Below are 21,297 nucleotides of genomic sequence, written 5' to 3' on the forward strand. Positions count from 1 at the left end.
CCAGCGGGGAGTGTGTGGGTCCACCTGGTGCCAGGTGCTCAGACCCGAGGGCAGGGGAGGGCACTGGGCAGCACGGTAGCCCCGGGCGGGACTCAGCTGCCTGAGGGCTCTCAGGACTGGCTCTCGACAAGGGTCCCAGCCTCGACTTCCCCTTGAGTCTGCTCCCAGCCAGGCTCCGGCCAGCAGGAGTCCCAGCAGGGCCCCCGCTGGGCCTGGATGGAGCTTCTCCCGCTGCCCTCCCAGCTCTCGCTGTTACTGCTGCTGCTGGTGCTGGTGCTGCCGCCGCTCCTGACCAGAGGGTCCTGGCAGTGCCCACGCACCCCCTTCGCTGCCTTGCGCAATTTTGATGTGGAGTACGAGGTGCCCAGCTTCTCGGCCGGAGGTCCAGTACAGGCTGTAACGACCTACGAGGGCGGCGAGGACGGGAGTGCGGTGTTCGTGGCTACACGCAATCGCCTGTACGTGCTTGGGCCTGGCTTAGAGCCAGTAGAGAGCCTGGCCACGGGCCCTGTTGGGGACCCTGGCTGCCAGACATGTGCAGCCTGTGGCCCGGGCCCCCATGGCCCACAGGGAGACACAGATGCACAGGTGCTGGTACTGGAGCCGGCGCTGCCGGCGCTGGTCAGCTGCGGCTCTAGCCTGCATGGCCGCTGCTTCCTGCACGAGCTTGAGCCGGGAGGGACAGCTTTGCACCTGGCACCGCCAATCTGCCTCTTCTCCGCCCACCACAACCAACCCGAGGAGTGCCCTGACTGCGTGGCCAGCCCTCTGGGCACCGTTGTGACTGTAGTTGAGCAGGGCCATGCTTCCTACTTCTACGTGGCATCCTCACTGGACGAGACTGTGGCAGCGAGCTTCAGCCCGCGCTCAGTGTCCATCCGGCGCCTCAAGGCCGATGCCTCCGGATTCGCACCCGGCTTCGCAGCACTGTCGGTGCTGCCCCAGTACCTCGCTTCCTACCCTATCGAGTACGTGTACAGTTTCCGTGCCGGAGCCTTTGTCTATTTCCTGACCGTGCAGCGGGCCAGCGTGACAGCCGCCCCGGGAGCCTTGCACACGCGCCTGGCACGGCTCAACGCTGCTGAGCCCGAGCTGGGAGACTACCGTGAGCTGGTCCTGGACTGCCGATTCGCGCCTAAACGCAGGCGCCGCGGGGCCGCAGAGGGAGGACAACCCTACCCAGTGCTGAGAGCCGCCCACACCGCTCCGGTGGGCAGCCGGTTGGCCACTGAGCTGAGCATCCGGGAGGGCCAGGAAGTGCTATTTGGAGTCTTCACGGCCAAGAGAGAGGGCAGCCCTGGTGTGAATCCCAACTCTGTCGTCTGTGCTTTTCCCATCGACCTGGTGGATACTGTCATCGAGCAGGGTGTGAAGCGCTGCTGTGAGTCTCCTGTCCCCCAGGGCATGCGGCGAGGCCTCGACTTCTTCCAGTCGCATAGTTTTTGCCCCAACCCGGTGAGCAGAAGGAAGGGGCCCTCTCCTGTGAACTGAATGCAGTGAGAAGGGCCGGGAGGAGAAAGGGAAGGAAGGGAGAAGTTTTCTCTTCCACCCAGTTCCTCAGCGCTGGGGGGGGCGGCAGGGTGGAGCGGTGCCCGGGGTGCGGGCATCAGCCAAGCTCAGGCTACCCTGGAGGTCCCTCTCTTAGCCAGGCTAGCCCCTGTTGCTCCTCCATTTTGCTCTTTCACCCTCTCGGGTACCGTGGCCTCTGATTTTTTAGGTAGTTTCCCAGATTGTGTGAGAACCAGATGGCATCACAACTGTCTTTGGCAGACACGTTGCCAAAGTCCGGGTAGAAGGATGGGATCCCCTCCTACCTGCCCACCACACACACACACCCTCGGGGACATCCACAGAGAAACAGCCCCCCACACGGCAGATGCTAACAGAATCACACAGATACAGCTGCTCACCAACACAGTTTCGTTTTCCTTTTGGAAGCACTTGTTTTGTTCGGCTCTCCAAAGAGGGTGGGGCAGGAGTTGTCGGAGAAAGCCCCCACCACACCCCCAATTCAGGGAGCCTCCCGGGGCCTTGGAAGGTTGGGGGCTTGTCCGAGAGCCTGCATGGCTTGGGCTTCACTGGTTCCTGATTATTCTCTATGGGGGTTCTTTGTGGGGAGGACCTAGGACACGGAGGCGGCTAGGCTCTAGTAAATTCCAGGAGGCTCACCCCAGTCTTGTGCAAGCAACTATAAACATCTGGGGATGAGTAAAGCCTTAGGAGGGGTGGTTGGAATTGGTTCACCACGAAGGAGTCCCAGACTTTCTTCCACTGTAGTTGGGGCCCTGCTTCATGTTCCCCTTTTCACCCCAGGTGGGAGGTCTCCTAGCCCACGCTGAACTGGGGGCTCTTTCCAGCAGACCCTACCCAGGTTCTCTCCAGCCATGGTGTCAGGGAGCTGGAGCAGAGACAAACAGGACATTCTTTAAGATGCTGAGGATCAAACCCAAACCGACCCTTCAGAGCCATTGGAACAGTCCTACCCTAGCTTATAAGAGATTAAGCTAAGGCAATGGGCTGAACACGCATGAGATGAGTGGGCTTTCAGTGAGCTCACAGTCACTGCTCACAGAGTCTTTGGTTGCCATGTGGCCCTGGCCCTTCTGTGCTATTCTCCAATGACTCCTTTCAAGCTCTTATTGATGCCTCAGAGGTGGGAGGAAAAGTTAGACACAGTGAGGAGTGGGGGATCTCCAGCCTCATTCCCTCAGCTGAGTCCCTCTGGGTTGAGGAGACCTAGGGATGGAGAGCCCTGGGCCTGGGCCTGGGCAGCCCCGCCTGTCCTCCTTTCTTTCCCTCTGGGGAGTCCGAACCTCTCCCTGACTTGGCTAGCGGTCAGTAGGTCAGAAGACATCCAGCCTAAGTTGGCAGTGCCAGATTCTAGGAGGACTAATCTCAAGATGGCTCCCAAGCTGGCCAGGCCCCTGGGAGATGTGAACTAGCCTATGCTGTGTTTGTCGGGTGACTAGGCACATAGCCTCCAGGGCACCACCCACTGTGTGCTGATTGCAGCTGGCCTCAGGAAGCCTGTGGGACTCTTATGTGGCACCTGCCCTCTGTGGGTTCAGGTACGGTTTAAGTCTGGAGCAGTCACCCTCCTCTGTGTGGCCCTGGACACTTGAGTCATGTTTTCCAGAGCCAAGGGCTCATAGACAAGCCTGGAAACACAGAGCGAAGGCCCTGGAACCCAGAGGCGAGCAGACAGGGGTGTGGCCCTTACCAGGGTAGGGCCTCTTTTCCACCCCTCAGCCTCACCTGTCCCTGAGTCATGCTGAAAACACCTGGATGGCTTCCGGTGAAGGCCAGGCCCCTTTCCCCACCTCAAGTGAGGACAGAGTCCCAATTCCCACCCACCCAGGCTACAGAGAAAGAGTGTGTGGACTTTCTAGGCCCAGCTCTGCACCCCCAGGGCTTCTGATCAGCACTGAGGTCTGACCAATAGGTTAAGCGTACTTGGTTTGGTGGGAGCCTCAGGCCTAGCAAGGGAAGGTCCCGAGCAGCTAGGGCTACTGACCCCTGCCTACGCTTTGCACTCAGCTCCAGTCCCTTGCATTCTTACCTGATATGACTTCCCAGAAGCTTCCACAGTCCTGCCTTGGGGCTTGAGTGCAGCCCCCAAAACACCTTCTTATTAAGAGCAGGGGAGAGGTGTCTCACAATCCCTGGGGTCTAGACTTCAGGCCTTGATTTTTCCCTTTTGTACCCTGAAGGGGATACAGGTAGCAGCTGGAGGTGTGGGAAGATCTTTGGAATTTCAGGGAGAAGGACCATGCATGTTACCAGTCCCATACTGGCTCAATTACCTTCAGAGTTTAGCCACTGCTGCTGGAGAGGAAATGCTAGCCCAAGCTAAGTGCAGGGCATAATCAGCAGGGGGCGGAAGAGGGCTCTGGTCAAGAACTCGGACTTCTTACCTGGTTCCTCTCGTGAGAGGGTATAAGACCTTGGACAAGTAATCAAACGCTCTCTGAGCCCATTTCCTTATCTGCAAAATGGGGGTGGTGAAAACACCCACTTTATAGGTGGCTGTGAGGACAGAATGGGGTTGGGCCTGTAAGACTCTAAGTCAATATCAGAATGAACATGGCAAGTCAGAGCAAGGCACAGGAGAAAAGCCAGTCTTCTAGCACGGGCTTTCCTTCCTGGCCTTACTGCCTCTGAGAGGCCCACAGGTGGAAGGCGGCAGGTAAGAGGTAGATGTGGGGCCTTATCTAGCTAAGCCAGGTAAGGGATGGGGGTTAGGACTGCTGTGGTCACTGACAGAGGGCCCCAGGGGCCAGTGTGTGGTGATGAGCCCTGACCCCTTCCCTGACCCTCCCCAGCCTGGCCGGGAGGCCCCCAGCCTCAACACCAGCTGCCATCACTTCCCTCTGCTGGTCCATGGGAGCCTGTCACGGGTAGACCTCTTCAATGGGCTCTTAGGACCTGTGCAGGTCACTGCACTGCATGTGACACGCCTCGACAACGTCACAGTGGCCCACATGGGCACAGCTGATGGGCGCATCCTGCAGGTAGGACCCCCATCTCCATGGCTCTTTGTCCCTGGGTCCCCATTCCCCATTTCCATTTTGGTCACGGCTAACCTGTCCCAGGTGGAGCTGGCCAGATCTCTCAACTATTTGCTGTATGTGTCCAACTTCTCACTGGGCTGCAGTGGGCAGCCCATGAGACCAGATGTCAGTCGCCTTGGAGACCACCTGTTCTTTGCCTCTGGGGACCAGGTAAGGTGGGACTGGGTTCAGGCCTGGGGCCAAAGTTATGGGAGCAGAGCCCCTCCATCCAATCCCAGAAGCACTGACACACAGCACCACTGGGACCTACAATAACTAGGGCATCTATGGGGTCTGGTTCCCACCCCCCCACACTCCTGAGCCACCTGTCTGCTGCTCCAAGGTCTTCCAAGTACCTATCCAGGGCCCCGGCTGCCATCACTTCCTCACTTGTGGGAGCTGTCTGCGGGCACAGCGTTTCATGGGCTGTGGCTGGTGTGGGGACACGTGTGGCCGGCAGAAGGAGTGTCCTAGCTCCTGGCAACAGGATCATTGCCCACCTGAGCTTACTGAGGTATGGCTTGCTTGGTGGGGCACAGGTGGGATAAGCTGGGCCTGGGGTGGGGCTCAGCATGTCTTTTTTTTTAAACTATTTCTTCTGGGGTTTTTTTTTGTTTGTTTGTTTTAAGATTTATTTATTTGAGGGGCGGCTGAGTGGCTCAGTCGTTAAGCATCTCCCTTCGGCTCAGGGTCCTGGGATCGAGGCCCACTACAGGCTCCCTGCAGGGAGCCTGCTTCTCCCTCTCCCTCTCCCCCAACTTGTGTTCCCTCTCTCCCTGTGTCTCCCTCTGTCAAATAAATAAGTAAAATCTTTAAAAAAAAGATTACCATCGTAATCATTAAAAAAAAAAAGATTTATTTGAGAGAGTGCATACATGCACATGAGCAGGGGAGGGGCAGAGGGAAAGAATCTTAAGCAGACTCCCTGCTGAGGGTAGAGCCCAACATAGGGCTCGATCTCACAACCCTGAGATCATAACCTGAGCCAAAATCGAGAGTCCAATGCTTAACCAACTGAGCCACCCAGGCAGGGTGGGGTAGATAGGTCAGCATGTCTTAACCATGATCCTCAGGCCTTGAATGTCCTCCATATTGACAAAAAGGGTATTCTTGCCAGAGGGGATGGCCTGTGTAGAGACTTGGAGGCAGAAAAGTGCCCAAGTGAGGGCTAGGGAGTGACCTAGGGAACTGGAGGGAGGGCAGGCAAGGGGCATGACTGAAAACTCTGGGGAAAGCAGATAGCTGAGAGCCCTGACCCACACAGGGCCTCAGGCTCTCTCCCCTTCTTCAGTTCTACCCACAGAGTGGACCCCGAAGGGGCAGCACAAGGCTGACCCTATGCGGCTCCAACTTCTACCCACACCCTCCTGAGCCGGTACATGAAGGTACCCATCAGGTCACTGTGGGCCAAAGTCCCTGCCGACTGCTGCCCAAGGACAGTTCAAACCCCAGGTATAAACTGGTCTCTGCCCTTCCTGTCCCTGACAGGGGTGACCACACTGCCCCTTCCCTGTGAGACCCTGTCTTCTGCTTACTGGGGGCAAGAAGGTAGGAGGCAAGCTGCAGTGGCTCTGACTACTTGGAGTCTGAGGAGACATCTCTGTCCCTTCTTGAGCCTGTATATCCCTATCCATCTGTCAAGTTGTGGAGCTGGGCAAGGTTGACCCTGCCTCACCGGCTCCTGCCTACCCTGGAGGAAGGGGAGGAGTGAAGAGACACCATCTTTAGGCCTGGAGGAGACCTGTGATATGTGGCGGGCACATGGCCAAGCCTATGTGACCCCTGACTGACCTTGTATTCCCCCGGTGCCCTAGACCAGTGTTCCAGAAAGACTTTGTAGAGGAGCTTGAGTGTGAGGTGGAGCCCTTGGACATGCAGCTGGCTGGGCCTGCCAATATCAGCCTCACCGTGAGCAACATGTCTCCAGGCAAGCACTTCCGGGTAGATGGCACCTCCACGCTGCAAGGCTTCTCTTTCATGGTGAGGCCACCTTGCCTTGTCTGTGCCCTTGGCCAGCCTGGCAGTACAGGCAGGGAAGGGCTTGGAGTGGAAGACCTTTTATGTCAAGCTAAGCCATCTCCATACCCTCTTAGGAGCCAGTGCTGAGAGCAGTAAAACCCCTCTTTGGCCCACGGGCAGGGGGCACCCGCCTCACCCTTGAAGGCGAGGGCCTGTCTTTAGGCACCAGTCAGGCTGTGCTGGTCAACGGGACTGAGTGCCCACTGGAACGGTAAGTGCCAACAGCCAGGGGAGGGGAGGCTACAGGGTCCCACCCCGGGGAGCCTTTACCAGGTGAGACATGGATCCTGCCCAGGCAGAGAGAGGAGAGATTGGTCCCATGGCCCGTGTAGGGAGCAGGTCCAGGAAGAAGGGTCTGATGCCCCTTCCAGCCCAGAGGTGGTTTGGAGATGGCAAGACAGCCCATCACAGAGTTTATTAGCTCCAAGGCTGTGGGGAACCCGTTCCCGCCCTGCCTTTATGGAAGACTTGGTGACCCTATCTTCAAACACACCCATTGAGTATGGGCAGGTTTTGATGGCCAACAGAGGAACTGGGAAGGATTGGTAGACCCTTGGAGAAGGTAGGTCTGGCCTTCACGGAGGGTGATCCTGAGCTCAATTCTCCCCCCACCCGACTCCCTCATTCTGCAGGGTTAGCGAGGGGCAGCTTTTATGTACCACGCCCCCTTCGGCAGCTACGGCCAGCGTTCCCATTCATCTGCAGGTAGGGGGCGCTGTGGTGCCTGGCTCCTGGAATTTCCGCTACCTGGAAGACCCCGTTGTGCTGGGCATCAGCCCCAACTGTGGCTACATGTAAGTGGCACCCCCTTGCCCGCTCTGTTCTCTTAGGAATGAGGGAGCCAGCCCGAGACAGCACCCCAAGCCCACCACACTGCTCTCCTCCACAGAGGCTCCCAGATCACTGTCCACGGCCAGCATCTGACTTCCGCATGGCGCCTAGTGCTGTCATTCCATGATGGGCTCAGAGCAGTGGAAAACAGTGTGAGTGGGCACAGGCAGCTGACAAGTGGGCACTAGCCTGAGGGAGGAAGGCTGAATGGGTCCTCTAGTTCCAGCTCTACCCCCTTCTGGGCTGAGGAGCCTGGGGTGGCTGGAGGAGGAACGCCTGGCTAACTACTCTTGCCTGGGCCCCAGCAGTGTGAGCGGCAGCTTCCGGAGCAGCAGTCATGCCGCCTGCCTGAATATGTGGTCCGAAGCCCCCAGGGGTGGGTGACAGGGAACCTGAGCGCCCAGGGGGATGGAGCTGCTGTCTTTACACTGCCTGGCTTTCGCTTCCTGCCCCCACCCCATCCACCCAGCACCGACCTGGCCCCACTGAAGCCAGAGGAGCATGCTGTTAAGTTTGAGGTAAGGGTTAGGGGTGGAGGTCAGGGACAGTGGAGGGTTAGGACTGAAGCCTTGCCTGGAGGAGATGGGGGCACTGGCCAGTCCTCATGACTGTCTCTGCAGTATATTGGGCTGGGTGCTGTGGCTGATTGTGTGGATGTGAACGTGACCATGGATGGTAAGAGCTGCCAACATGAGCTCCGGGGCGATGTGGTCATCTGCCCTCTGCCCTCCTCCCTGCAACTTGACAAGGATGGCGTCCCACTGCAGGTAGGCAGCTCAGCTGGCCCCCGCCCCACAGGAGACGGGGGCCAGGGCTTGTGGACTGGGCCTGAGCTGCTACCTGCCCTCAGGTCTGCGTGGATCATGAATGTCACATCCTGGGCAGGGTAGTACGACCGGGCCCAGAGGCGGTCCCCCAGGGGCTACTCCTTGGTCTCCTGCTGGCCCTTCTCCTGCTTGTGGCTGCGCTGGCTGCTGCACTGATCTTCAGCTACTGGCGGAGGAAACAGCTAGGTGAGCTCTACGCTCCCCTCCCGACTCAGCCTGTAGCCTCAAACCACGGCCTCTCCAAGTCCCTATATCCTCTTTCTTGGAGGTCTTCCCATAACCTTGGGGTACAGGGCAGCTTATAGGAGTTTGGAGGCTGGCCATCAAGGGCTGTCTTTCCACCAGCCTGTCTCTAAACCCAGGTGACCTGGCATCCTTGGACCGGACGGCCGGAGCCGTGCCCCTACCTGTACTCCGGTCCGGCTCTGACTACAGAAATGGCCTTGGTGAGACAGGGGATAGCACTGAAAGCTGGACCCACACCCTCTGCTGTACAAGCCCCTCACTCCCTTTCCTCCACAGCAGCCCCTGACGCCGATGGTCTGGATGGTCCAGATTCCACCAGCCGGGACCATAAAGCATCCTCCTCAGACAGTGGGGATGAGTCCTGCGTCCCACTGCTGCGGACGGCATCCATCCAGCTTGGGGACTTGGACTCTGCGCTCCTGGCCGAGGTCAAGGATGTGCTGATCCCCCATGAGCGGGTGGTCACCCACAGTGACCGAGTCATTGGCAAAGGTATGGGGGCCAGAACAGGTGGGACTGGGGCACAGATGGAGTCCTGAGATGGCGTGGGCTCAAGGGACATTTAGGCAGGGCTCTGCTCTAGCCTTCTCCCCAAGCTCTGTGACCTTGGGAATACCACGGAACTTCTCTGAGCCTCCATTTGCTCCTCTGTGGAATAGGAATTCATTCTGGCTTCAGTGGATTCTGAGGCAGATCAGGCGGGCATGGGCGGGCTGCAGGCTCTGTCACTGTAGCTGCTGCTTGTTTTTAACATCCCATTGGCCCATTGAGAAGGTGTGGTGTGCACCCCCCAGGCACTGGGGCCCCCTCACAGTCTTCCCTTCACCAGGCCACTTTGGAGTTGTCTATCATGGAGAATACATAGACGAGGACCAGAATCGAATCCACTGTGCCATCAAGTCGCTGAGTCGTAAGTGGGTTCCCATCCCCGTGGTGCTCCCACCTTGCTGAGTGACCCCGAGCAGAAGACCTCTCTTCTCCATTCCCCCATCTGGCCCCGGCCTCTGAGCCTGACTGCAGCCACTCTGCAGGCATCACAGAGGGGCAGGAGGTGGAGGCCTTCCTGCGCGAGGGGCTGCTGATGCGTGGTCTGCGTCACCCGAACGTGCTGGCTCTCATTGGCATCGTGCTGCCGCCGGAAGGGCTGCCCCGTGTGCTGCTGCCCTACATGCGCCACGGAGACCTGCTTCGGTTCATCCGCTCGCCCCAGCGGGTCCGTGCTCGGGTGGCCTGGGCTGTGTGGGGTTGGAGGTCAGGAGACGTGGGCAGGGTCTGGGGACGTGCTGTGAGACCCTTGCTTATGGACCCACCTGTGGCTCCCAGAATCCCACAGTGAAGGACCTTGTCAGCTTCGGCCTTCAGGTGGCCCGCGGCATGGAGTACCTGGCAGAGCAGAAGTTTGTGCACAGGGACCTGGCTGCTCGGAACTGCATGTGAGGGGCCAGGGCGTTTGGGGTGATGTAAGCAGGGGCGGGGCACCTCAGGGGACGGCCCTCCCTCCAGCCCTTGCTGGGTACCCCTGGTCATGTCCTCCCTTCTCTGACCCTCCATTTTCCTATCTGCCTGGCTCAGGCTTTGACTGGCCACTGTGGCTCTGAAGCTCTGGGAAGGCCTGGAACAGATGGGTTCAGGGCCTGGTGGCGGTTGGTCCTAAGTGTGATTCCCGCCCCTCACCCTCAGGCTGGACGAGTCATTCACTGTCAAGGTGGCTGATTTTGGCATGGCCCGCGACGTCCTGGACAAGGAGTACTACAGTGTTCGGCAGCATCGCCACGCTCGCCTCCCTGTCAAATGGATGGCGCTGGAGAGCCTGCAGACCTACAGATTCACCACCAAGTCTGACGTGGTGAGGCCCCACCTTCCCTAGAGTCCACAAGGACTCAGGGTCCTGGGGGAGCCCTGGGCCTTGCCCATTTGGCTCCATCTGGTGATCTGAGTCCTGGGAATACCCAGGCTAAGCAGCCGCCACAGGTGGGCATGTCTGCCCACCTTTGGAGTAGGTCTAGGATGGACTCCTCTTGCCAGGGCAACAGGGGCCTGTGAACTCACTGGCTCCTTCCAGACCATACAGGGCCTGCCCAGGCCCAACTCTGGGTAGAGGCTGGTGGTAAGAAGAGACAGAGGGAAGATGCTTGTGAGGTATTGAGGAGTGAGCTCTGACTGATTTCCATCCTAGGGCTCTGGGGACCTGGCGGGGGGCGGGGCACTGGCCCCCAGATTTGAGGGTAAGAGTTGAGTCTCCTTTCCCCTTCCCACAGTGGTCGTTTGGTGTGCTGTTGTGGGAGCTGCTGACACGGGGAGCCCCACCATACCCCCATATGGACCCTTTCGACCTCACTCAATTCCTGGTCCAGGGTCGGCGCCTGCCCCAGCCTGAGTATTGTCCCAATTCTCTGTGAGTATGCAGGGGTGGAGGTGGGAGGGCGTGGGGCCCCAGAGACAAGGGAGGAGCAGGAGACAGAGCTGTTGCCTGGCTCTCTGACTACTCCCCTGGCCGACCCAGAAAGGCGCCTCTCTGGGCCTCAGTTTCCTCATCCGTGGACTGTTTCCACCCCCATTTGGGGCTGAGTGCTGGGAGGATATCATGGTTGCCATGGTAACGGTACTCCCCACTCAGAGTCTGGGTTGAGGCCAGTGATTTGATTTCTCAGCACTCCTCTCACCCCACCCCCGCCAAGGGGGCCTGTTTTCCATCTTTTCCATTCACTTAACCTCAAGGAAAGGTTCCATTAGCTCCCACACTAGCCCCCTCCACATCTCCAGATCACAATTTTTCCCTACTGAATATAGTTTCAGATTCCCCGTGCCCAAGGCCTGGTGGCAGCTGCGTTGTCACTGTGCCTGCCCGGGGGTGCCGTGCGAGGGTTCAGCTTCAGGAGCAGTATGCGTGCCTCGCCTGTGCCCAGGCCTCTGTGCTTAGAACAGGAAGAACTGGGTCTGGTTCCCTGACAGAGCCCCTGAGCTGGGGATATGTGTATAGGGGGTTTTTTGGTGGACTGGGGGCCAGGAAAGCAGGACTGGGCTGCGGAGCCCTGTGATGCAGCAGAGGCGGTAGCCCATCCCATAGGGGTTGCTTGATCTGGGATGGCTCTTTGGAGTTTTACAAAATTTATATCAAGGGGCTGGGTCCCTAGACTAGACATTAATAAGTCGCTGGTCACACTGAGAGTTTGGGGAATTCAGCTCTTTTCTGCCTGGGGCACTTCCTAGGGAGGGCTCCAGGCAAGAGCCGGAAGAGAGGGGGGATCTGGGTGGACCATCACAGCACCCACTAGACCGGGCCAAGTTCCTTCTCCTCTCAAGGACTGTTTCCTCATCTGTAAAGTTGGGATGAGGACAGTACCACCCTCAGAGCCCGAGAATTAGATTATTGTGTGTAGGGCACTTAGTGTCATTTAAGGCAGGCATGGCATTTCCAAGATAAAGAGGGACAGATTAGGATCCACCTAGAGAGACACTGATTGGGAATCACGGGGCCACTGGCACCACCCCCCACGTCTATGGTCAGGACTTTGAATCCCCATGTCACTGGATATGGGCTTCCTTCCTAAAAGACCTAAGATAGGACTGTGCAGCTTGTGAGCTGCACCCTAAGCTAAGCCCTTTACCGGCATCCTTCCACCGTCTGGCCCAACAGCTCTGTGATCAGGGCAGGATCCTGAGGCAGGGAGAGCCTAAGGAACTTGCCCAAGATCACATAGTTCAGGTCACAGGGCACAGGAGTCCAAGCTCTAACCTTTGGGGCAGCTGGACCTCTGCCAGATGGGGAAGCAGGACTGGGACAGCAACGGCAATGCTGAGAAGAGGTTGCCCCTGCCTGGGCCACACTCTGCACTACGCCTCCAGCCACCTGTTGTCTGTCCTCCTCTCTGTGTGGCGGGCCAGGGGATTCAGAGCGGGTGGGCAGCCCAGAATCTTGGGCCGGGGATGCGTCCTGACTCTGACACGCCCCTCTCCCCGCAGGTATGCCGTGATGCTCCGCTGCTGGGCGGCTGACCCCACAGTGAGACCCACGTTCACAGTGCTGGTGGAGGAAGTAGAGCACGTGGCGGCCAGGCTGCTCGGGGACCACTACGTGCAGCTGCCTGCAGCCTACGTGAACCTGGGTGCTAGTACCTCTGATGAGGCCAGAAAGCCCCCAGAACAGTCGCAGACCACGCCCGTGCACAGGAGCACAGCTCGGCCCCGGCCTCTCTCAGAGCCTCCACAGCCCACGTGATCTCAGCTCTAGGCAGGCCCTAGGGATAGGACCTGCCTAGCAGCCAGGGAGTTCATCCCAAACTGCCACTGGGCCATGCCAGGCCTGGGGCAGCCCAAGCCGGCCTCTGTCCTGTCCCTGCTCCTGAACCTTCAGGGGTGACCTGAGGGAGCAGGGCTCCTTGGCCCCTCACTCCACAGAGGGAGCAGTGGCGTGATCCTCAATGCAGTGAGTATTTATGGGGTACCCAGCGTGTGCTCGACCTGCTGGGCACAGGGGACTCAACGGTGACCGTACAGGCACTGGCCCTTGAACTAGTAAACGACCAAACGAATATTCAAGTGCAAAGTGTAGTCAATGCTTTGAAAGAAAGACAGGCTGCTTTGAGGGAATGGAGGGCAGCTTTAGAGAGAAAAGAGAGGTGAGGGAAGCCTCCCTGGGAGGTGACATTTCTGCTAAGGCCCTGTCAGGTGGGAATTGTGCCAGAAACAGAGGTGGGGGAAGAGAGTTTTGGGGAAAGTGAGCGGCATGTACAAAGACTCCTAGGCTGGAAAGGGGTAGGGTCAGCAAGAAGGCTCCAGAGAACAGGAAGGGTAGGGCAAGGCCCCAATCCAGGTTACAGGGCCCTGGAGACTTCTTCACACAACCAAGAGAGGGGGGTTGAATACCCAGGCATGCTGCAGCCAGAATGGCTTCTCCCCTTGCCCAGCCCAAGTCTGTCCCTTCCTAGCCCTTCTCAGGGCTCCCTGCCCCCCTTGCAGCTCTCCCACCACCCCAAACACACTGTCAGGGTGTGAAGACCAGCTCCCCCCACCAAATCCTGCCAGTATTGCCCTTGTGGCCTTAAGAGAGATGAACGGCAGCAAGGCCTCAGCTCCACACTTTCGAGGCACCAGGTTCAAGATGCTGGACTGCCCAGGCTATTTATACTCGTCAAGGCCACCACACAATAGCCACTGGAGGGGAAGACTCCCCTGGAGAGCAAGGACAGCTCCTCCCCCACACCCTGGATGCTAAAGGGGGCAGCTGGGATGCCAGGGACTGGGCCCAGGGCAGGCATCGTGGTCATTCCTCTGTCTTGCTCAGGACCCCTGTGGCCTCCATCCTGCCAGTTAGGAGACCCCAGCTCACCCTAAGGGGAGTAAGCTCCCTCTTCCGTGAGTTTCCAGCTCTTTGCCCTGTCACCCATGGAATTCTAGGTTTGGAGCAAGAGCTCCCTGGTAAATGGGGGGGGGCACATTCCTTGCAACTGGAGCTGCCCAGCTGTTCTCTACCTATTGTGCTGCCTACTCTGCCACCTCAGGACAAAGGAGGCCCTGCCATGGGGAGCTTAAGGACCCTGAGGACATGTGGGTAAAGCTTAAAAGGAGGCTCTTTGCTGAAGCACAGATTTCCAAAGACCAGGGGTCTATGATCTGGAGAGGTAGTGCCTATTTACCCCTGTACCCCTGACCCCCACTCGGACCTAGAGGAGGTTTTGTAGCCTTGTGTGCTCAGCCAGAGACCTCTAGAGGGTCCGTGTGTATGTGTGTGTGTGTGTGTGTGTGTGTAGGGGGAATCAGTTGTGTCACCCCTGAGGTTGAAAGAGGGATGAGTGGAATGTCCTAGAGTACCCTGACAGCTGTAATCCCCATACTGGTTAGAAAGGGCTGTCTCCACCCCTCCAGCTTGGAGTCCTTTTACCCTGACCTCATGCTGGGGATCTGAAGAGCTCCCCACTCTGGGTGGGGAGTGAGGAGAAGGCCCAGGGGCCTCTCTGAAGCTGGATGGAGGCTCCTTCCCCACTGAGTCTCTGAAGTTCATGGACCACTGGCTCGTCTGCTCATAAGAGAGGGGTCTGTGCCTGGGAGAGGAGCTTAGCAGGAGAGGGTTCTTAAAGAAGGGAGAAAGAGGACAGATCAGGAGGGTCAGCTTTCCTCTGCAGCCAGAATACCAGGCTTTGGATGTATTTCTGAGCCAAGGGCCTCCAACGCCAGGATTCTCCAGAGAGGGGCCCCAGTTAAGCAGGTGCTTGGGCCCCTGGATCATGGCCCAGCTGCACTTCCTCTCCCCAGTGCTGCAGCCCCCAAGCTCTGAGCCCCATCCTCACAGCCACCTGAGTGGTCCCAAGTCCATTTGGAGTATCAGGAACTGGAACTGCTTCAGGGTTTCAAATTCTTAACTGGGCCACCAGGGAGAAGAGGGAGGGAGGGTTAGATCAGGGCCTCCAGATGCGCTGGGAGAACTAGATTTCCGAGTGGCTTCCAGGGCCAGGGAAGGCTGAGTTGCCTTTCCCCTGGGAGAGGTCTGAATAGTATGTTAGACATGGTGGGTGGCCAGTGCAAGGGGAAGTTTGCTGGTGGCCATGGTAGGCCTTGGCCTACCCCTAGAGTGGGATGGGTGAGCAGAAGTTTCTCCTGGGGCTTTGGGAGTCCAGTCTTCTACCATGAGCTGTGGAGGACAGGTACCATTTCCCCTGCCTCATCCTGCTGTCTTGCAGCCCCACTGGGCCTGGGGGCAAGCAGGTGCCAGTAAAGGTCGGAGGGAGGCCAGGATGGGAGCTGGGGCCAAGGAAGCTGCAGATGACTCACAGCCTCCTGACTGCCCACTGGTGTCACTGTTGTCTAGCACCTGGAGAGCAGACATGGGGCTGACCGACCTGCTTTGATGGGGGCCCAAGAATCTGGTCTGAGATCCTCCTTATGCCATCCCAGCCTTTCAGAGAATTTTCCCAGGGATCCCAAGGCCCTCTGGGGTCACACCTGAGAGCTCCAGATGTAGCCCCATTCCAAACTTTGGGATCTTCTGGGACACTGGCCTCCCCAGTCACTCCCTCAGTGCAGCCCATGAAGCCCACCAATGGTGCTACTTTACAAATTAACTCCCTTTACCTATGGGAAAGAGGAGGACCTCCCCCCCAGTGCCAGGGTGGGGTGGGGGGATATGGGCATTGTTGGGAGTGTCAGAGGCTCAGAGAGGCCCAGGCTTCATCTCACACTTATTGCCCCTGCCTCTGGGGAGAAACAGCCCCAGGGATCTGTAGCTGAGCATGGAGCCCCATCCACCAGGCTCTGCTGAAGAACACTGTTTACTCCGAGCTGGGCTGGAGAGCTCCCCTCTGTGAGGACCCCAGGCTCTGAGCATCTCCTTACTCCGAGCCTCTGCTCTGCCCCCATGAGGGTCCAACCAGCCCAAACGTGGAGCTCCACCAGCTCAGAGGAGTGGGGCTGACTCCGTGAAGGGCCCTCAGCTTTCCCCACCTGCTACAGAAGGGCCGGCTAAGCCCCGTTCTCTCCTGCCACTCTTCTCGGGTTTGTTCCAGTCAGGGTTTTTAACTCAATGAGTGTAGATGTAAGAAGAGCCTGGGCAGCTGTGACATTAACATCCAGCTATGGTAGCTTCCTGGATGGGCTGGGTTCTTCAGGCTTAAGGATGGTGACCTGGAGCCATGACCTTCACACTTGGTCCACCGCTGGTGGGAATTCTTGGCCCAAAGCTTGGCAGGAGTTGCCCAGCTGTTGGCAGAGCTTGCCTGACCCTGCTCAGTCCATGGGTGGGCACCTGGATCCCAGCTCCCTCACACTGATATCCGCAGACCCCCTTAAAAATGACTGTTTCTCCTGACCCCACAGCCCCATCAGTCTACGCAGGATAGGAACTCACAGCTCCAGGCTCTGTAAGAGAGGGTGGTTCCGCTCCTGAGCCTCCCCACAGCTTCTGCATCTTGTTTTCTATTCTCTCAATGCTCTGAGCACCTTCTGTCCCTGGTTCCAGAACATTCCAGCTAAGTCTAGCAGGGACGGTCACACTGCCCTATAGAGGGAGGTCCCCAGATCACAGTCCTCTTGCAGGATAAGAATCCCAATCTGGGACTGTGCCCTACCATTACCACTCATTCCCCTGCAACATCTGCTCCACCCATCTTCCAGCCTTGATCTTCTCAGGGAAACAGAGGCACTTATGGCCCTGACAACCACTTGTTGGGCCCGTGACAGGATGCCCCAGTATTTGGCCCTCACCGGTCTATTGCTCAGCGGAAGCTCAGATGCAGGGCCCGTGGTGGTTCCTATTTTGAACTCAGGTGGTAGGAGCTGAGGGAGGTTGCTGCATCCTTGGGGCTCAGCAAGGACAGAGGCAGAGGGGGCACACGAGGGTCCCGTGAGGGGGCCATCCTTGCCTCCTCTCCTCCATTCCCTCTCCCGTTGGTTTAGCTACCTGCACACTTGTGGTCAGTCTTGGATTGGGCACTGGGGATCTGGAAATCTATCAGGAAAGGCAGGGGACTCAGAGCAGCTGGCAGCCAAGATCCCAAGATCCCAGAATCTTCAGTCAGCTGGGAAGCCAGTGCTCACTCTCTCATGTCACAAGCCCTACCTGTGCAGCCTGGACCATAGAGACTGAGAGACCCCCAAGGAATCCACTCCACCCCTGGACTGCACGGTAATCCCAGCTGCAGCCAGGCATCAGTCCTGCTGACCTGTTCCTCCCAGCTGGGGAGCCACCTTTTCGAAGGGGGAAAAGAATCCTTTGGGCAGCCCCAGTCACCCTTCCCACATGACTCCTTACCCACGGGCTCTGACCCACCTGTTGTTAAAGTTGCCCCCACCCTCCACGGGGCCTGCGTTCTTCAAGGACCCTGAGGGAGGACTGATCTCAGCTTCTCTCTGCAGATGTGATCAGAGGTCTCTTCCCGATAGTCATGGAATGATGCGTGCTTCTGGCAGCACTTGCTCTGCCCCGACTGACACTGGCTCCTGGCTGGGGGGGCTGCTCCCAGGGACGGCAAGGAGCTGGCCTCAGCCCCGGAGCAGTCCGGGCGTCTGTGCTATGGCCCTCCCTCCGGGCTGGTGCGGCTGGCCATCTTTCACGCAGAGTTACGTAAGCTTGAGTCAATTGGAGCTCGGAGCAGTTCATTGTGGGCTATTTTTAAGCTGTAACACATCACAGCAGAGGGGTCAGTGCACCACGGCTGGCAGGGAAGGTTGTTTAAACATCTGTTATTTAAATTTCCTATGCCTTAGAACTCAAAAGCCACATCCTCCTGGCACTCCTGGATCTGCATTCCACATTCCTGATTAGGAGTAGACTATCACCCCATGTCCCACCAAGGGCCCCCCTGGGGCGGTGTTCTCGGCACCCTGGCTGTCTTCCTTTTGGGGTCAGGCAGGGAGACCAGGGAGGAGGAGGGGACCGAGGCCTCTCTGGAATGGGTGTGCCCTGGCCAGGAAAGGCTTCAGGGAAGCAGGATGTTAGCGCTCACAGGTCACTTGGAGGGCCCCAGGGAGGAGGGTCAGAAGTGGGAAACTCAGACCAGTCTGTGGAGCCAGGAGACCAAGGGTGCCTCCTTTCTCCCAGGTGACCTTGGTTTCCCATTAGCACCCCGAGAAGGCTGGATCACAACATCCTTTTAGGTCTTTTCAGAAGCCTGCCTTTACCTGGTCTGTGCTCCTACCCAGAATGCCCTCCCTAAAGATCTAAATGCTACCCATCTGCACCCTCTGGGGTCTGGGGCAGGACAGCTGGTGTATGAGCCCCTGGACACCAGGCACGACCTCTGGGGAAACAGGCCTTGCTTTTCACTCCATTATCGAGTGGTTGCCTCCACTGGGAGCCCTTTGTGGCTCCTTTTGATCCTAGATTTTTGGAGAGTCTTCCAGGGCCCTGAGAGGGGAAGACAGGTAGACTGGAAGAGTGCAGGGCCGAGGATTTGACAGAGCTGTTTCCTGAGAACACAAAGAAGCCAAAAATACAGGTGCATTGGAGAATCAGGTCTGGGAGACCTGGCTGGTCCTGAAGTCTTCCCTTTCCTCTTGATGCCCTTCTGGCCCACAACCCTCAAGACCACCTAGGGCAGAGGATTCTAGCCTGATCCACAAGAAAGAATGGTTTCTTGGGGTGCCCTGACTCCATCTCCTGAAGCCTGACTCTCTCCACAGGGGTTGGGGCCTTTCCCCAAAGCCTGCTCAGAGGGGGCCAGGTGAGGGTGACAGGAGGCAATGTCGGGACCTGCCCTCACATAGGAGACTCCTTCTGTCCTTGCCCTCAGACTGGGCTTCTTCCAGTTCTTCTGGGTCCTTCCATTGCAGAGAACCCTCAGCCTGGGGAATGGGCTCAGCCTTGGGGAGGGGCTCTCCAGTTTGCCATGGCAACATGTTGGCCCTCCTCACTTTCCAGAATCAGAAATAGAATTGGTTGCCCTTCTTCGTGGTGAGAGACTGTTTAAAAACATGTATGGGGGAGGGGTACCGTGGCAATGTCCCCGCCTGAACCCTGGGGGCTCCGCAGAAGGGGGCTAGCTTAGGAGCCTCTCTGGCCACCCTCCTGGCCTCCTCTTCCCTGGATGAAATGCAGTGGGCTTTGGTGAGGCAAGAATTCTGAGGACAAAGGACTCAGCCTGGTTTAGCAGGGTGTGTAGCTGGCCCCTATTTCTGCACTCCTCTCCTGGGAGGACATTGGCTTTGACGTGCCCACAGGGAAAACGCCCCTCCCAGGTTCCAGCCACCTGCTAAGCTATTGGGAGGAGGAGATGGTTCATGTGGGACACGGCTTTTGGGGGGGCTTGGGGCTGCAGCACTCAGAAGGGAGGCATATTGACTCCTTTCCAGCCAGGTCCCTGCCTGCCAGCCCTGGGCACAGGATCCAGTGGTGGGACATAGAATTCTGAAGTGTAGGTCCGAAGCCCGGTGGCCTGCCTGGCTGCAGAGTCTGGCTCTACCACTCATTTTGCTGAGCTCTCTGTGCGTTCTCTCTCTTCTCCGTGCCTTGATTTCCTCATTTGTTAAATAGGGATGATAGTGCCTGTCTCATTCAGTCACTGTGAGGCTGGGTTACCAGAGCTCAGCACTGCCCAGGCTTGCAGGAAGAACCCAATCAAATCAGTCATTGTTTTTATAACAGGCGTTTGCGTGGTGGTGAATGGGGAGAACTTCCTCCTCTCTCAGGACTGCTTTCTCTTGGGGGGTGTGGGGAGAAGCCTTCATGAGCCCCACCCTTCAGCTGGCTCTGCTCCCTTCCCAGAGGACACCTGGAGGGGATCTCTCAGGTCATAGCCCCGGGAAGGATGCCCCACTTCTGGGGTATGGCTGAGGGGCGCCCCCTTCCCTGCCTCCCCATCCCTCCCAGGTGCAACCTGGCTCTAGAGACTGCCACTAGCACCTCTGTTGTGGGGGAAGAAATCTGTCCGGTCCGGGTCAGAGGTGAATGAATAGCGTTCAGCAAGGATGTGCATACAGGCACACACAGGCACGCCACAGACCCCTCCACTTGACCACCTTCCTGGGTCATAATGTAGGGTGAGCAGTAACATCCCTTGAAATCTGTCGCCAAGCTTAACTGAAGGCAGCATCTGGGGGAAAGGGAGTGGACCCAGGGGGCCCGAACGGGGCTGAGTCAGGCTTTGCCCAGTGCCTGTCAGGAAGGTGCAGATGCTGCACAGTGCCAGCCATGGTCCCTGGTCACATCGTTTCACACCCCACGGCCAACTGTAAACACTATTTTTAACCTTTGTGAAAACACCGCTTTGGAGGACAAGCCGATAGCTGCATTCTCCACAAACCTGTTTCCTGGGCAGAAAAACTGAGGCCCGAAGGGACACAGGCCTGGGGACCAGACCAGAGAGGCTCAAAGCTCGCAGCTGGCAGTAGGGAAGAGGGCTGACCCTGCCCCCCAGGTCAGAACCTCCAGAAGAGGCTTGTGGTAAGGGGTGGGTCCCCAGACTGCTGCCTAGGCCTGTCTTCTATGGCTGTAGGGCACGACTAGGCCTGGGTTGGTGGTCTAGACAGGTATCACCCTTCTCTGGCCTATGTTTACCCATCTAAGAAAGGGAGGGTGGGAGTTCCACCCAGTCTAATAAGTTTACCTTTCCTATGTGCCTACTCTATGTCCAGTCCTGTGTCCAACTTGTCCACACTGTATACACAGCTATGCCTACTGTGTGCCCAGTCCTGCACCAACCATATCCGCACTCCATAACCATCCCTCTGCTCACGGTGTCCCTACTATGCCCCATCTGTATGTTATTGCCACTTGGCAGGCCCTGTGTCCACTGTGGCCTAGCCCTATGCTAAGTGCTCTGCACCCCGCTACCCCCTCCCCCAGCCAAGGGGAAGTCGACACAATGTGACAAGAGCTAGAACATTCTGATTTGAGGATTCTGAGCAAAGGCCCCACCCCTGCCCCTCTCGCCCCCATAGCCACATCTGTGGGTTACTGGTTCTAGGCTTCAAGGACATGTGGCTCTGGGGAGGGGGCTCTATGAGGCACAGGCAGAGGAGAGCCATCTGGAGTAGAAAGACTGCCAAGGAGCTGTTGTCCCTGGAGCGGGAGCCAGGGAACACGGGGGAGAAGAGCACAGGCCTGAGCTGAGCCCCTCACCCTCTTCTGTCTCCCAGGACTGAGTGGTAAAGGGGCTTTGATCCCCCAAAGGGTTTTGTGTCACATTCTTGGAACTCATCTCTGGGTCAGGGCTAAAGTCTCAAGCTGCCACATAAGAGAGGAGAAAGAACCAAGTCTGGCGTCTGAGGTAGAACAGGAATCCAGGTCTCCCCTGCCTACCTTTCCCCTTTGTCCTCTCCCAACCACTCCCAGCCCCTGCCACAAGGAGCACCACCCTCACCCCACAGCTGGCCTGGGTAGAGAGTAGTTAGTT

At 57.9% G+C, this 21,297-nt stretch overlaps 1 protein-coding gene across 4 annotated transcripts; it reads left to right on the top strand.

Annotated features, from left to right (window-relative positions):
* Positions 1-136: 136 nt before the first annotated feature.
* On the top strand, positions 137-13,019 carry MST1R (macrophage stimulating 1 receptor). Of its 4 annotated transcripts, none has more exons than XM_044253539.1 (20): positions 137-1,455; positions 4,323-4,511; positions 4,593-4,721; positions 4,894-5,064; positions 5,842-6,002; positions 6,365-6,530; positions 6,644-6,780; positions 7,202-7,363; positions 7,459-7,552; positions 7,706-7,918; positions 8,021-8,167; positions 8,251-8,413; positions 8,590-8,673; positions 8,750-8,965; positions 9,303-9,383; positions 9,505-9,686; positions 9,797-9,906; positions 10,154-10,319; positions 10,732-10,868; positions 12,437-13,019. In XM_044253539.1, exons 1-20 carry the CDS (start codon positions 217-219, stop codon positions 12,690-12,692), a joined length of 4,203 nt encoding a protein of 1,400 aa, XP_044109474.1. In that variant the 5' UTR covers positions 137-216; the 3' UTR covers positions 12,693-13,019. The 4 variants fall into 4 exon arrangements, with proteins under 4 accessions (XP_044109474.1, XP_044109477.1, XP_044109476.1 ...); XM_044253542.1 differs by having other exon boundaries at positions 8,753-8,965; XM_044253541.1 differs by having other exon boundaries at positions 7,709-7,918.
* Positions 13,020-21,297: the final 8,278 nt, after the last annotated feature.

This window comes from Neovison vison, chromosome 6 (assembly GCF_020171115.1).
Source record: "Neovison vison isolate M4711 chromosome 6, ASM_NN_V1, whole genome shotgun sequence".
NCBI classification, from domain to species: Eukaryota; Metazoa; Chordata; class Mammalia; order Carnivora; family Mustelidae; genus Neogale; species Neogale vison.

What these genes read in the sequence shown, in the direction of transcription:
- MST1R (XM_044253539.1), top strand. Translation starts at nt 217, where the DNA reads ATGGAGCTTCTCCCGCTGCCCTCCCAGCTCTCGCTGTTACTGCTGCTG. An exon ending in ATAGTTTTTGCCCCAACCCG is followed by an intron (nt 1,456 to 4,322) that starts GTGAGCAGAAGG and finishes GACCCTCCCCAG; the next exon opens with CCTGGCCGGGAGGCCCCCAG. An exon ending in TCAGAGCAGTGGAAAACAGT is followed by an intron (nt 7,553 to 7,705) that starts GTGAGTGGGCAC and finishes CCTGGGCCCCAG; the next exon opens with CAGTGTGAGCGGCAGCTTCC.